Below are 16,877 nucleotides of genomic sequence, written 5' to 3'. Positions count from 1 at the left end.
GAGAAAGAAGCGTCCGACATTTTGATATCTCAATAAAAAGTGGGGGAACATAAGCACACGGAGAAAAATGGAAAAACGAATAAAGTAACTTTTACTACTTTAAAAGTAAAATTGGACCTGTCCGAAGTTTCTGCGCATCTCTGGCAACTTTTACTCGAAAAATAGTAAAATTGACTATTTCTGTAGTAAATTTTACTGTTTCCGTAGTAATTTTTACTATTTCTGAAGTAAATTTTACTATTTTTGGAGTAAAAGTTGCCAGAGATGCGCAGAAACTTCGGACAGGTCCAATTTTACTTTTAAAGTAGTAAAAGTTACTTTTTCTTTTTTTCCGTGCAGTAGCGTAGCATTCACTCAAATGAGAGCGAGGCCAAAAACACTGTTGAGTATCGTGAACTAAACGGAACTCAACGCTGTTTAGTTACAACAACTGCTATTAAGTTGGCATGACAATATTTTAGGCTACTAAACAAGTTTTGTAGCCACAACAGTAACTCTTCTCTCCGTGTAGGGTCAATTGGGGTAAATGTAAACGGATTTGCTTAGTTTCGACAATAACATAAGTTTTTTATTTAAAAAAATTTTAAAACAACTTTCATGAAAATTCATATGATACGTCATTTTATTTATTTGGTCTGACAAGGAAAATTTTAAAAAAGTGTCCTAGATGAAAAAGAAACAACTTTTGCCTTGATATATTATAAAATACATGGTCTGAAACTGCTGTTTACATTTACCCCAAGTTTTCAAATTCTCGGAGTAAATGTAAACAGTTAATTCTTATTAACTGAATTGACAAAGGTCAAAAATTAAAGTCAATTTTTGTTATACCATTAATAAGGAATAATTATAAATTTTAGTTTGAATTTTTAGTTTATTTTAATCGAAATGCGAGAGAAAATACTGAAAGAGTAAACTTTGATTTTTAATTTTTTATGCATTAAGCGACAAATTGGAGTATGGCTTTGTCAATTGTTGAAATAAAAAATTAGCAATACTCAGAACCTCTTGCAGGTGACCTGTGGTTAAAATATTGGGGTCGAACTTAATTTTAAATCTGTTAATTAAGCTGCAATATATAATAAGTTACATAATTAGCAAGCCAATCCAAGAATTTCTCATTTTTTTGGGTCAGTTCAGGAACAACATTCCATATGTTGAATAATATTCGTCTGATTCCATAACTTTGAGACATTCTTTATAAAATTTCTTGTTAAATATTTTCCATTTATTTATCAAAGTTATTAATTATAAACAAAAATTGAAGTTACAGTTTGTAAAACTTCGAATCACATTGAGTTAACATTGCCATGCATTGAAACGAAAATTGAAGCTACATTTTGTAAAGCTTCAAATCACATTAAGTTAACATTGCTGAACATGCATTATAAACGAAACTTTAAACTACATTTTGTAAGACTTAGAATCACGTTGAGCTAACATTGCTATACATTATAAACGAAAATTGAAGCTACGTTTTGTAAAACTTCGAATCACATTGAGTCAACATTGCTATGCATAATATAAAATGTTTTTAAAACGATAATTTAAAATACTTTTTAGAGTTTTGACAAATATTATAACATTGTTAGCAATAGCATTTAGGCAGCGTTCTCTGTATTATTATTACTGTCTGATAGCCTTCTGAAAGTGAAAAAATAACTTCATTACATATCTGTTAAGGACATGTGACCCTTAGAGTTGTAAGGTTCATTTGTTTGTAACGTTTCTCCTAAAATACTAAATGGAATAAGCTGAAATTTTGTGAAGTCTAAAATATGATAAGGAATAGTGTTGTGAAGTACAAAAATATTTATATCTTGTAGAATAATAATTATAAAACACTTTAAAAATGTTATAAAATTCGACAATTAAAACCTCACTTTTTCTAACAATTTTCAAGTGATTTATAATCTTTATTTATAACAAATTACAACATTTTCACATTTCACAACCCTTCCTTGTCGTATTCTTTACTTTTCCACAAAATCTCAACTCAATTCATTCAGTAATTTACGAGAAAAATTGGGGATAAATTAACATAACAATTTTAAGGGTCACATGTCCTTAACAAATAGTAAAACCCCACAAAAAATGTTGTCCATCAAATTACACGAAAAAAATTATAGCAGTAACTGATTAATTTTTTACCATGACGGCTAAATATTTTGTCAAAAATGAACAAGGAATAATAGAAATCGAAAAATATTAGAAAAAATATAACTTAAAAAATTATTAAAATTATTACTGTTTAAAACTTCTAATTAAACTACTTGACACTCATAATGTTAAATAATTAGATGAAAAAAATTATGTTTCGAATTTTAAAAAATTACAACAAAATACGTTACAGTCATTAAAATTTTATTTTTCAAATTTACCCTTTCTAAAACATAATCAATTACTTATTTTTACGATTCTGACGATTTCAATCAGTAAAATTCAATTGAAAATCAGTGAAAAACGACTGAAGTTTCAAGTGTATTTTTAACTGGCCAATCAGTGGAAAATGACTGAAACTTTTATAATTTTTCACTGATTTTCATTGAAATTTCACTGATTGAAATCGTGAGAAGAGAGACACTGAAAATCAATGGATTTTTACAGATTTCCAATGAAATTTCGCTGATTCAGTTTTATAGAGCAAATGAATGCAAATAAAATTTCCAATTATGCTTTTAAATTTCGATTTGGAGAAACAAAATAATTGGTAATTGACTAATTCTATATTGTAGAACAAAATTTTATTGTGAGGTTGTGTAATTTAAATATTTTACTTTATTGTTCCATTCCATATATGTAGATGAAATCCGCTTATAACGTTTACAAGTGGTTGTCTTTGAATTTTAGGACAAAAATTTATTTTAATTTATTACAAAAAAGTGGAAGAATTCGAAACTAAACTTGTAAAACAATTTTTTAAATCATAATATAAATTATTAATAAAATAATATTAAACATATAGTTTTCGACAGTATTAAATAAAAATTGATAAAAAAAACTTTGCGATAATCGGTAGCACCTGTAAAATAAAAAGTTTACCTTAACCGACGTTTCATTAAACACCAGTACGTAACATATTGGGCAAATTATACGATTAATAAAAAAATTAATAAAAAATTAATTAAAAAAAGTAATAAAAATAAAAAAATTAATAAGAAACAACAAAAAGCGACGAACAATCTTTATGGAAAGGAAATTTAAAAATATTCAGAATACTTTCGTTTAATTCAAATACAACAAATCATTTTCAACTCTCAGGATACAAACTATAAGAAAGTTACAGACGCTACGGACTGGGTTATCCTAACCCAGCAACTGTGATTGACTGTATTTTTTTACTAATATTAATAAATTAAAACTCGCTTCCAACGTTCATTCATGTCACGAAAATCAAAATAAAATAATTATTCCCTTGTTGTTTAATAAACTATCTTACAAAAGATTTCATTTTTGTAAAAAAAGATATAAACATTTTATAGGAGGTTCTTGGAAATTTAAAAAGTTTATTTTAAAGATAACGTTAATTGTTTTCTAATTCATTCAAAAAAAAAATTTTTGGGGTAAAATTCACTTGAAATAGAATATTTGAAAAAAGCACAACTGGAAGATAAAGTGTCAATTGACGCTTCATCTCTGCCGAAAGAGCTACCTACGCACCTTCAAGTGTTTTTAGCATTGGGTCGAGGCTACCACAATCGATTTATTTAAAAATGGCGCATCTTTCAAATTTCATTTAGGTTACACTGGGGTTTTTCGACGTGCTCACAGAATGCTCTCAGTAATCCAGAATATGATCTGTGCACTCTCAATTTGAATCAGTGAGATCTCACTGATGAAATAGCCAGAAGTCGGTTACTGAATCATTTTGTGAGGATTTTTACTGAAAAGCAGTCATATTTCACTGATTTGCAGTTAAAATCCTCACTAAATGATTCAGTAACCGACTTCTGGCTATTTCATCAGTGAGATCTCACTGATTCAAATTGAGAGTGTGGGCATGTCGAAAACGGCCACTAACCCAGTCAGCACCCTGAGGATTAAACCATTTTTCCTTACTGATAATTTCACAAATAAAGTACTCTTATATTCTTGTACTTTTCTTTGTCCAATAAAAAAGTCAAGATATTTACTTCCATTCTTGTTTGTAATGAAAGTTTTAATTTTATATAAGAATTAGACAATTTTTAAAAAGATGACGACAATTCGTTTTAAGCGGATTTCAGCTTTACGATTAATCATTTTTACGTACTTCTTGTTATTACATTTCGGTTTTAATTTTTGCCTTTCGGCTTTCAGTACATTCTGTATTTTAGTTTTTACATCATTGATAGTCAAAGAAGATGCAAGTTTTTGGAGCGGTGGTTCGTCAGTCTGTTGTAATGCAATAGCGACATCTATAATGAAATGAAGATGATAATGATAAGAAATAAAGATAATATTAGGTATATGATAATGATATGGTATATGAAAAACGTTTTTTAAATGAAAGAAATCAATTCATATGCTGAAACTTAAGTTTATGGAAAGTCGGATAAATTGCTAAGATGAAATATTTAAGTAATATTAACCATAACGTTGCTTTGAATAATATGAAAAATAAAACCGAGATACGGAAATTTATAAAAATAAAATTAATTAGATATTTTAAGCATTTATTTTATATAATATAGAAAAAAAATGTACTATTACAGTATCAACGGCAATATTTCACATTTCGATATATTCGAAGGTAAACTGCGGACATGAAACTTATAATTTTATTGCATATGGAATTTTATATTTTTTATTCAAAACAGTCTAAACTGAGATTGTGCCCCAATTTGAAATATTAAATTGGTCGCAGAGTGGAGAAAGTTACCATTTCGACTAAGCTCTGAAAATCGTATCATGCCAATTGACGTTTGAAGATCATACCATTTCAAAATTCACTAATCGTTTGTTTTAATTTAGGTTGGCAGCATTCAGAAAAAGTTTATAAGATTAAGAATTTTTTTTATGGCGTGTTCTTCAAACGTCAATTAGAATAGTATGGTTTTTAGAGCTTAGTCGAAACGGTATCTTTCTCCACTGAGGGTGCAATCCCATGTGAGCAGAAAACCGAAAGCAGAAAACGCTTCTCATGAGTGAAAAAAAAAAACTGTTAGAAAAATACATGTGACATTCATAGTTTTCAAATGATAAAAATGAGGTTATTAATTTTATATTATACTTTAGTTCAAGGTCTGCTATACAGCTATGAATAGAATAACAATAGAATGTTTGCCAATAAGTTAAAAAAATTCGTTTTGGAAACTATACAAAAAAAAATAAAAATATTTCTAGGCATCTGGAAATTATTATAAGTTGTCGACAAAAAACTTTTTTTTAAATTTTTTAAATGTCAATATAACTTTAAATAGAACAACATAATGTTCGCTAATTACTCAAAACTACAAAATCAAAAAGAAATATCTGTACGTGACAATGGATTTTTTTAAAGTTGTAGGCAAAAACCGATTTTTCAAAACTTTTTAAATGCTAAAAAAATTAATTAATTTTAATTAAATTTGATCATTGCATTTTCATTATTTGTCCGCCAATGAAATATGCAACTTATAAAAAAAATTCATTTTTTTAACTCTTACAGTATTAGAGATATTTATATGAAAATATAATTTTTGCACATTTACACACCAATCAACACTTTTTAAAATATTATTTTTGTATTCCTAAGATCGAAAAACATAAATATAAATAAAGAAATTGATCTTAAAATGTTGATATTACAATGCTTCCATGAGAAAGCAAATTATAGTTACAAAACATTTTTAAATTCAAATGACATAAAAATATTTAAATAAAATCAATCGTACAATTAAAAAATCAAGTTTTTAACAATTTTCAAATTGTCATAGCCCAAACCGGTGCAAGTTCGGGAAAATAAAATATTTACATTTGATGTAAAATGTTTTTACGGATTAAAATTTATATGATTATTGTAATTATCCGACTTTCCTCGATATGCAATTTAGAAATACGTACTAAGTATTTCATCGGCATGTTTGTCTTTTAATACAATCATCTTCTCCTTCGTAACTTCATCAGGTGGTCTTGTTGAAGCCACGGATTTATATTCAGATGGTTTCCAATAACCTTTAATGATATGCCTCAACCGTGCGCCTAATTCAGTCGCATTTTCAGCTCTTTCGAGAGCGAATTTTTCAATTGCAATACCTGCAACGACTCTCTGCAAATTGGAAAATTTTAAAAGCTTTAAAGTGAGAAGAAAGCTTTCATTTTATTAGAAAACAGTTACAAATCTGTAATTTTGTACTTTTTTTTGTTTACAACGTTCACGTAAGATTTTGATTTTGCAAATTAAATAAATTACACATATGCATAATTTGAACTGAAAAACTTTAATTTTCATCTTTATTTTCGTAAATAACAACAAATAAAATGGTTAATATTGCTTTAACTCTCCCCATGTTACATCTCAACAAAAAATTACTTTTATTTATGAAAGTTTTAAAGTTTATTTATTATTGAATTTTTTTATACTCCAGTAAAATATACATAAATATTTTCATTTAAAAAAACAGACTAAAAATTTTTTAAATAACATTTAATAGAAATAAATTTAAAAACTCAATATAACCCCAGGCTTCACAAGTAAAATTACGGAAATAGATTACTGATTTAAGTTAAGATGGTTATTAAATTTTGCAAAAGAACAAAATAAAGAAAAATACCATCTCAGGTTCTGTTGAAATAGAAGATCTTGCAGAAGTTGCTTCTACTTCTTCTCTATTTCTTTCAGTAAGAATTGAGACACCATCTTTAATCGCATCCAACTTATCATTTATCTCAACTTGAGTCGTTCTTAAAATTCCAACTTCAGAATTTAATCTAATATTATCCTCTTCGAGAACACGATTTCTATTAATTAATGTAACATTTTCTTCTCTTTCTCGGACTAGTTCTGCCTCTAATTCCGTTATTTTAATATGGCACCCCTTATTGCAAATTTGAAAGAATTCGTTCTTTAAAAATAAATTATAGTGATTAAGATTTTACAAACTTAATTCTGTGCAATAGGGTAAATGTAAATATTATCACGAAATTTTTATAAAATTTGATTTATGTTCCAAAGTATATATACTGCCGTTCATTATGATTTGCTCACCTTACAAATGAAGGCCTTATAAAAAAATTAATATTTCCGTGTCTATAATACAGATACAGATAAAATTGGACTTTTCTTAAAGCTTATTCCCTATATAATATAAAATTTACTATATTTCGTTGGTTGCATGTTAGTTATTATATTTTGGTTACATGTTCTAAATATGTATAAATGATTGTCCTTAATTTTATAAATGAAATTTACTATTTGAATTATTCGCATTATCTTATTATAATTTTACATTTTATATTTATATAAATATTGTAATATAATATATATTATATTATATATTTTATTATTTTTTATCCTTCTAACGATCGTTGAAAATTATTATTACTACATTGTTTTAAATTAATACAATGATGATTTAACTGAAAGTAACATTAGTTAGAAATTAATAAAAAAAAAATTGAAAATTTTGTTCATTAATAATAACAATTATGTAAAAACGAAAATTGTTTCTTAACTCAATTTTTAGATTATGTAAAAGTAGAGGATGTAAAAAAACCTTCTTTGTTTTTTATCTGTTTTATAGAACTTGAAATATTTTTTAACACTCAATTGGTGAAAGATGGACAAATCATACAGAGCGTTACTGGAATTTTTCTGCGTGCGTGCTCGATCCGAATTACCAAAAGGTTCTTAATTAATGTTAAAATTAATTTTTTAACATTTTTTTGTCTATCAAAAGTAAAAATTGAGAACTTTCTAGTGATCTGGATTATAATCCATCAGGACGCAGAAAACCCATATTGTATGTACTATAGATAATGCTGGAAGAGCCAATGAATAGATATCACACATTTTTTTGTTTTAAATAAATACCATCAAAACACGAAAAATTGTTCGTTAAAGAATCGTGAATTGGTAAATTCTATTTCGGATAGATGGTAAATTTTTTTAAAATACACAAACACAGTCCATCCAAATTCCATGCACAACTAGAATATGAAGATCAAGCACCAAAGATTCAATAACAATTAACCAGTATTCTTTTGGTACATACATCTTTCATTTGATAATTTTTACACAGCACTTTAAACGCATACATTTTGTCGATCTTAAAATTCTGAACACAGAAAATTAAAAGGCATTAAAATAGGCTGCAACGCTTATTATTTTAATCCAATTTTGCTTATTTTAATACCAAAATGGATTAAAATAGGCAAAATTGGATTAAAATAAGAAGCGTTGCAGCTTATTTTAATGCCATTTAATTTTCTGTGAAAACACTGGCGAATTCGAACCTACAACAACTTAGATACAACAAATTTATTGTAAGAACTAACCGCCGTGGCTATCTGAACCGAGGGATTTTTCACTTCAAAAATCACCTCAATCTGAACTTACAAATGCACAATAAAATAAAAAATTAAATAAAAAAATCTTTTACAATATAAAAGTAATTTTTAACTTTTATTCCATTTTTCTGTAAAGTTTGAGTTTTATTATTCAAAATTTTATAAAACTTTTAAGAATTTGTGACCTATCAAATAGCAAAGTACCAGTTTGCGACACTTTCACGAACTTTTTTCGTTTCTCGGTACTGAAAACTATTTTAACAATCAAAAGACCAATACTTCCACAAACGAACGTTTTGAAATACTTTTTTAGATAAAGATCTTAGCCAAATTGCGCGATAATACCTACATTTCACCATTGATAATAAAATGCAAAATTATTATTATTATTTATAATTACGTCTTGCGGTTCACTTATCATCACCTCACTTATTATCACCTCATCTCTAACTGTTTCGTTAGTTGGGTCATTCTGAGGCTTGAAATTCTAAATATCACAAAATAATATTAATAACTATTTACGTTAAACAAATTAATATGTAATTAACAACTTATCGGACAAAATCAAGAGACCACCTTCGAGTTTTTATTTTCATTCAGTACTTATATTATCACTTTGTCTTTTTTTTGAATTTTTTTTATTTTCTCATTTATAATTATTGAAAATGTGTTCACTGCAGATTAATTACAATAAAAAATAATTTGTGTGAACCGGTACTGTTTTATGTAAGTAATTAATGTAAGTTTGTCAATACATGTAAAAAATTGATTAAACAACAATCTGTAAGTTGTACATTATTTTAATTAATAAAAAAATTTAAGATTTTTTATCGTAAATAAGAAATTGTGTAAATTAGAAATTTTACCAAGTTTTTATTGTTAGAAAGATTAGGTCATGTTATTATTCCTTTCTGATAATTATGTTTTTGAAAGAGTAAATATGATGTAAATATAAATAAATTTACAATAATTAATACATATATTAAAAGATTTTCAAAGGGTTTTTATATAATTAATTGTATATAATTTTTTTATGTTGTTGAGTGCAATAAGTTTACAAAATTCAAAAACAATAAGTCAGAACGCTTTTGAAATAATTTGTCTGCAATAAACTAAGTAGCTTTTAAATTTATAACTAAGAGTTTAAAAAAAACATTCAAAATTGAAATACATCAAATATTTCTCATTTATTGTCTCATTTTTTGTCGATAATGTTACTAATAAATATTAAGAACTTACATTTGCTACCATTAATTTTGCATTTTGATCATCGTACTGATATTCCACATCCAATTTACTCTTTTTAATTAATTTCTAAAAAAAGGCAAAATTTTATTAAAATATATACTATTTACTAAAAATTTAAGCTGGTACATTGCGCCTATTATGCCCAAAATACATGGGGCATTCTTAAAATAAACTTTTCGTACAATTAAATAATGTACCCTACTGAAAATACCTTAAAGATTACCTTAAGAGTCATCCTTAAAGGATCCTTTATTATTACACCTTCAGGTTCAGGCATAAAAATTTACTACGCAGACCTAGGAGTTAAGGAAAATTACTGGATTCTTAAGGATTCTTTAAGGTTGATCTTTAAGGTAATACCTCAAAGGTATTTTCAGTAGGGTATTGTTAAGAGTTCGTAAAGATTTGTCCAACAGTTTCTATGAAAAATGAAGTTCCGCATAAAAACACGTAAAATATTAAATTAGAGACACTATAATATGACTTTATTTCCCATTAGTAAAACTTACTTGGTCTGATTTAGCTCTTTTTTTTTGTTCCGCGACATTTAACTTTTTTATTTCCTTTGCCGTAAAATAATTGTCCGGAGAAAACACAGTTTTAGGCTTTCTCGCCCTACTTCCTTTCCGTACTTCTTTAAAATGAAAACAATTTTTTATTAATTTCATATTTTACAAAACATAATATTTTTATTTTTTTAAAAAAAAGAAGAAAAATGTGCATTTTCAAGAAAAATTTATATTTTAGGAGACATTTTTGTATATACTACAAAAGAAACATCAATCATTGCACGTAACGAAGTAGATTTCTTTATACTTATATATGACAATAAATTCATTATAGGGTAAATGCACTAGTAGTCGGACACTTAAAGATTCTATCTTATATTATGCAATTTTTCTCGAAATAACAAATAGCTATAGTGTTCTCGAGCACATAATATATTAAAGGACATGTTCACGATGAAAAATCGTATAAATTTGTTAAAAATGCTTCAATATTTAATAAAATATAAGCATTTTAGTGAAAAATCAAGAATGTTTCAGTAGTCGGACACTGTTTCTAATGTCGGACATTAATAAGACTAAATATGAATTTATAAAGTAAAAAAGAAAATATTTTATTTGTTTCAGACTGAAAAATTAAATAAGAGATTATTAAAAGTCAAATGGCATAATATTTAAATTTTATAAGTTTTATCATTTATGATTAATCATCAACAAAACTTTGTTCTACTTATGGTGCTAAACGAAAGTGCGTTGCATCAGTACTCGGACACTATGATTTTAAAAATGAAGAATAAAATGTTTATTATTACATTATGTTATAAAATAACACAATTTTCATAAAATATTAACTTTACACATTCGTCCAGTATAATATTTAAAATATTTATCACAATGCATTATTATTTATTTGACAATAAACAGTCAAGTGTCCGACTACTAGTAATGTTAATGTAAAGAAAGTACTGGTACTGTCCGACTATACCTGCACTTACCCTAATTAATTACTTTATTTTTTTATTAAGTAAATAATAGAAAACAGTAAATATCTTGAAGAATCGCACAATTTAATCTTTGAACATTTTATTGCACTGAAAAAGAACCGTATTGTTTTAAAATGCATCAACGTGTCTATTTTTCAATTTATTTTTAAAAATATTTTAAGGGTTTTACTCTATAATGCTGAAAAAAGTAATAAAGTAAAAATAATAAAATTTTTTTTTAAAGATTCCCTAACAGCAACGGATATTTCAGGATGTCTTAGGGCGTCTTAGTCATATCTGGAAACTCTATGATATTTTTTAAATTAATATAAATAGGTTTCAAAAATTATTTTTATATTTTTATACGTACACTGTTTGTGTAATAAGTAAATTTTTTGAAAATTCATTAAACAAAAGAAGTGTATTATAATTTTTTTGTTAAATACATTTATATTTTATTAAGAATTAAAATACGAATTCCGTTACATAAATTTTGTAATCTTTTTTATACTAGACATTATCTATTACCCATGTTAATTTTTGACAGAACGAAAATTTATTATGCTATTTGAAGAGTTTAGAATGTATATATTTGTGCAGTTGTACACTGAAAAAAAGAGTGCGTTACAGCACATTTCCGAGTTGCGTCACATGCCTCGGATTTGAAGTCGGCAACAGACCTTTCTGGGGTGCGTAGCGTTCCCCTGACGCGAAGTGTGCAGCGCGCTCTGAATCCTTCAATGCGCATGTCCATTGTAATGGTAAGAGCGCGCTGCACACTTCAAGTCAGGGGAGCGCTACGCGCCCCAGAAAGTTCTGTTGCCGACTTCTAATCCGAGGCATGTGACATAACTCGGAAATGTGCTGCAACGCATTTTTTTTCAGTGTAAGCTTTATTTAAAAATTATTTTTCCACAAGAAAATAAATAAATAAATAAGTTTCTCGATACAAATTTAGGAAAATATTTTCAACTTTTTCGACTCATTATTTTGTTAATGCGAGATGCATTTTAAAGACAGATTCGATTTCAGATTGAAAAAATGTACAAAAGTTAACGAAAACATATATACTCAAATTATACAAATACAAGATTTCTCATCTCTTCATACACTACCGAATGAAAAGCAATGGCGCTTTCTTAATTTGAATCAGCCAAATTTTTACTAATTTGGAATCAGTAACCGGAACCTGGCTGCCTGAATGAGTCACCAGCCTGATTTGCAGTTTTTTTCTTTAAAAAACAGTACTGAAAGATTTGCCTGATTAAGGTAGCCATAATTCGGTTACTGATTCCAAATTTGTAAAAATTTGGCTTATTCAAATTAAGAAAGCCGATCCAGAAATAGTGTTTTTTTCAAATTGCGCCTTCGCTTCTTGTTTCTAACATTTTAGAAAAATAAACACGATTTTTGGATGCACCACTGATGAAAAGAACACAGATTTCAAAAAAATAAAGAAATATGTACATATTTGCAATACGAGTATCTAAATAAGTAAAACATTAGATTTAAAATAGGTACATTTGAACACAATTATATAATGAAGATAATTGCATACTGATCTCTTTATTTTTATTTAAACTCGTATTACAGATTTCTAAACATTTCCAACTGAATGATATCATAGTTATTAATTTTAAAAATATTTTTCATTGGTAGAGTAAAGAAGTAGATTTACCAATAGGATGTTGATTAACATTTTCAGCAATGTCTTCCATTGTACTCTCTTTCTGAAAGTAATAAAAGTATTGTTTTCTATAGAAATATAAACTAAAATAACCGGTTTTTCTTTGGTAAATTTTTTTGTACATTTCCTGATTACATTTTTATCAACAAGTCTTTGAATTGTTAAGGAAATTAATTTTGTAAAATAATTTTCCAAACAACTGTAATAAGAACTTAATCGAATTTTTAGAATAGCCAAGAAGTTCTCGATTTAATGATGAATTTTCCGGTTAATTTTAAAAACCTCGATTATTTCTTGGTTTTTCGACAAATCGCCAAACAACCAAACATTCAATTAATCAATCAACCAACCAACTCGCCAACCAATAAACCAACCAACCAAGTTATGAGAGAAAAACCTTTTTAAAAAAATGTTAAAATGTAAAAAAAAATTAGTTAATCTCAATTATTTTTGATCAAAGTACTCTCATGATTTGTCCGCCAATAAGATTTGCAATTTAAAAAAATGCATGCCTTTATTTTTTGACTTATTTATGAAAATGTTATGCATAGACACAAACACTTATAAATTAAATATTCTTAATAATCGTAATTAATCGATAAATAAATAAAATAATATTCTATTGTATGGGTGATGCTCTCGAAAAACGCTTTTGTTATGAATATTAAACGAGAAAAAGAAAATCTATTTATCAGGGTTGTCACAAGGCAATGATTTCAAAATTCCGTGACTTTTACAGGTTTTCCAGAACACTATTGTTTTTAATTCCAGACGCAAATATGAAATTGTTTTGATAAAGTTTTAGCTATAGTTAAAACAGAAAATACAAAATTCTTTAACCCTTTCGTGCCTCCGGTACATATATGTACCACTTACAAAATTTGATATAACTCTTACAAATTTAACCCAATCAGTAATTCCAATGGATAGTTTTATTGACAATCGTTATTACTATATGTTAAAAAATAGAAAACAGTATAATACAGTTATAATTATTTTAAACAATAGGTACAACATTGATAAAAAATTTACAAAAGTTATATATCAATAATGTTAAGTCATTCATTTAGGCTTCATCCGTTTTTAAAAACACATTGACTCTTAATATTTTCGAGGTCGCTGATTACGAAACTGGAGTCAGATTTTCAAAATGCAAAATGGCGGATCCAATATGGCGGTCGAATATCCAAAATTTTATCTGTTCTCTTCAAATTCGTCACTCGGGGGTTTTTGGGGTCGCTGATTACGAATCTGAAGTCAGATTTTCTAAATTCAAAATGGCGGATCCAATATGGAGGAATAAATTTCAAAATTTCACCGATTTCCCTTAAAACTCATCACTCGGGGGTTATTAAAATTATTATTTTATTAAACTAATTATATTGAAATTAATAATTTTATTTTAATCACCATCTGAAAATTATATTTAATTAATTTCTTTTATATTAATTGAACAATTTTTTGTATTTTGTTATATGTAAAGCTTACATCGAATTTGAAAATTCGCGAGACTCACATGATAATGAAATTCATCCACCTTGTTAAAATAGGGTTCTTGGCGAAGGTTTACTGTAAAAAAAACCTAACGCGCCTTATTCGGAACCTCTTAGGTGGTGTGGAAGACCGTCACCGCTGCAAACAATTGATTTGAAAGTGAGAAAAATTTAAAAATTTCTAAAAATTTTTTGAACAAACTCGATCCGTCATTTAGAATTTTGAAAATCTGACTGCAGATTCGTAATCAGCGACCCCAAAAACCCCCGAGTGATAAGTTTTAAGTGAAACCGGTGAAATTTTGAAAATTAGTCCGCCATATTAGATCGGCCATTTTGAATTTTGAAAATCTGACTTCAGATTCGTAATCAGCGACCCCAAAAACCCCCGAGTGATAAGTTTGAATGGAAACCGGTGAAATTTTGAAAATTAGTCCGCCATATTGGATCCGCCATTTTGATTTTTGAAAATCTGGCTTCAGATTCGTAATCAGCGACCCCAAAAACCCCCAAGTGATGAGTTTTAAGGGGAACAGATAAAATTTTGAAAATTTGTCCGCCATATTGGATCCGCCATTTTGAATTTTCGAAATCTGACTTCAAATTCGAAATCAGCGACCCCAAAAACCCCCGAGTGATGAGTTTTAAGGGGAACAGATAAAATTTTGAAAATTTGTCCGCCATATTGGATCCGCCATTTTGAATTTTGAAAATCTGACTTCAGATTCGTAATCAGCGACCCCAAAAACCCCCGAGTGATGAGTTTTAAGGGGAACAGATAAAATTTTGAAAATTTGTCCGCCATATTGGATCCGCCATTTTGAATTTTCAAAATCTGACTTCAAATTCGAAATCAGCGACCCCAAAAACCCCCGAGTGACGAGTTTCAACAAAATCTATAAGCTAGGTTGCCCGGGGGCACGAAAGGGTTAATTTAAGTACTAATTAAATAATTTTTCAATTTAGTAATTTCTGTAACAGCATTCGAATATTGAGGATATTGTAAGAGTATCCTAAGGAGAATAGCCAAGAGATATCTCAATTGGGATATTTCTTAGATGTTCTCAGGATATCTAAAAATATCCCTGGGATATCTTAAAAATATCCTAATTTCCAAATAGAAGAAATTTACAATTGTAAACGAGTATATTTTATTACAAAAATTATATTTTACTTCAAAAAAATGCGTTTTCTCCAAAAAATGTTTTTGCTTAAAAAATTATATATTTACTACTTTTTTCAAAGAAATTGCCAACCCCGTTAGAGATGGAAACCTTTTTTTTTCAACCCTTCAACTTTTATTTAGAAAAATTACTAAAAAATTGATAAAAAATACGTTATTCTTAAACAAAAGACTTGACGAAAATAGTATATTGCGTGCCAAGGGGAGAAACGCACTCTTTTCCGACGAGGGTGACGTTTGTCGCACGAGCGAAGCAAGGGCGGCAAGTCACTCGAGGCGAAAAAGATGATTCTCCCCGAGATGCACACTATACTTTTCACAACAACCCGATTAAAACTTCGAAAACTTTGTACGCTGTAAGGTACCGCTCTTTTGATTTTTCCGGCAATAATTGAGAAACAGCATTTTTTGCTACTTCTGATAATTCTGGCGGTGTACACTGGGACATTGACTTTAACAAATTAATAAACTCCCTAAATCACTATTGTTTAACACACAAAAATTACAAAATCAAAAGAATAAATACGATTCGTTATAAGTAAATACAAAATACACCGGCCGGTGAGAAACAGAGGTTAGCTTATAGTTTCATCTTTCCACTACAGAGGACAAATAGGTGTCCATCTAACTAACCAATCAGAACGCTCGAATTTACTTTCCTCCCGCTACGTCATCAACTTTCTTCCCGGGGGGAAGAAAATTTATGCCGTAGAGGGAGGAAAGTGGACAAGTCAAATCTCGATGGCATTGGCTACTTTCGAAGCTCCACAGAGCTGTAGAAAGTGCAGTTTTCGTTAGGGGCGTTGTGAAAAATATAGTGTTGTTTTTCAATCTTTATTAACACCTATATGTAGTCGCAAAAAAATTGTTCACTCCACTTGAGTTGGTAAAGTTTCCTTTTCAGACCAGGGGCGGATTCAGACAAGGTTTTCGGGGGGTGGGGGAGAGGGTAATTTATCGAAAAAAATTAAATGCACAAATAATCTTGTCTCTCTCTTTCACACATAAAAATGATGTTTTCGAAGGGGGGGAGCATGCACCTGAGCCGCCCTCTAGATCCGCACCTGTTTCAGACTCTAAATTATGAAAGAATCCTAACAATTTGTTAAAAAATTCGTTATTTTTAAATAAGAAGTATAAAATATAATATACAAGTTTTTTAAACAATTTGTTATAAACAAGTAAAGAATATTTCGTTTAAAAAAAAATTATAGCGCCATTCGATGTTACGAAAAAATTACTACGAGAACTTGTACGTCTTTTTTTTTTAATTTCCTTCCTGTTTCTCATTAGCAATACTACGAGTAT

The 16,877-nt window shown here is 28.1% G+C and overlaps 1 protein-coding gene across 8 annotated transcripts in view; it reads right to left on the bottom strand.

The window, feature by feature from the left end:
* LOC127285565 (uncharacterized) overlaps positions 1–16,877 on the bottom strand; it is a 30,622-nt gene that overhangs the window by 5,766 nt on the left and 7,979 nt on the right. The window contains exons 2-8 of one of the 8 annotated variants that reach the window (XM_051311663.1): positions 12,885–12,932; positions 10,227–10,351; positions 9,709–9,783; positions 8,870–8,956; positions 6,735–7,025; positions 6,025–6,229; positions 4,004–4,397 (exon numbers count right to left, since the gene is read on the bottom strand). The exons of 2 other annotated variants lie outside the window; for them this stretch is intronic. In XM_051311663.1, coding sequence (XP_051167620.1) covers positions 4,177–4,397; positions 6,025–6,229; positions 6,735–7,025; positions 8,870–8,956; positions 9,709–9,783; positions 10,227–10,351; positions 12,885–12,924 — 1,044 coding nt within the window. In that variant the 5' untranslated portion in view covers positions 12,925–12,932 and the 3' untranslated portion in view covers positions 4,004–4,176. Of the gene's footprint in view, positions 1–4,003; positions 4,398–6,024; positions 6,230–6,734; positions 7,026–8,869; positions 8,957–9,708; positions 9,784–10,226; positions 10,352–12,884; positions 12,937–16,877 lie in introns of those variants that run through there. 5 more of the 8 variants (XM_051311661.1, XM_051311662.1, XM_051311655.1 and 2 more) reach the window with 5 other exon arrangements.

Source organism: Leptopilina boulardi, unplaced genomic scaffold (genome assembly GCF_019393585.1).
Source record: "Leptopilina boulardi isolate dan_hultmark-lab unplaced genomic scaffold, ZJU_Lbou_2.1 LbouV2_335, whole genome shotgun sequence".
NCBI lineage: Eukaryota > Metazoa > Arthropoda > Insecta > Hymenoptera > Figitidae > Leptopilina > Leptopilina boulardi.
Note: the sequence above shows the minus strand (reverse complement) of the source record. Positions and strands in the feature narration are given on the sequence as shown.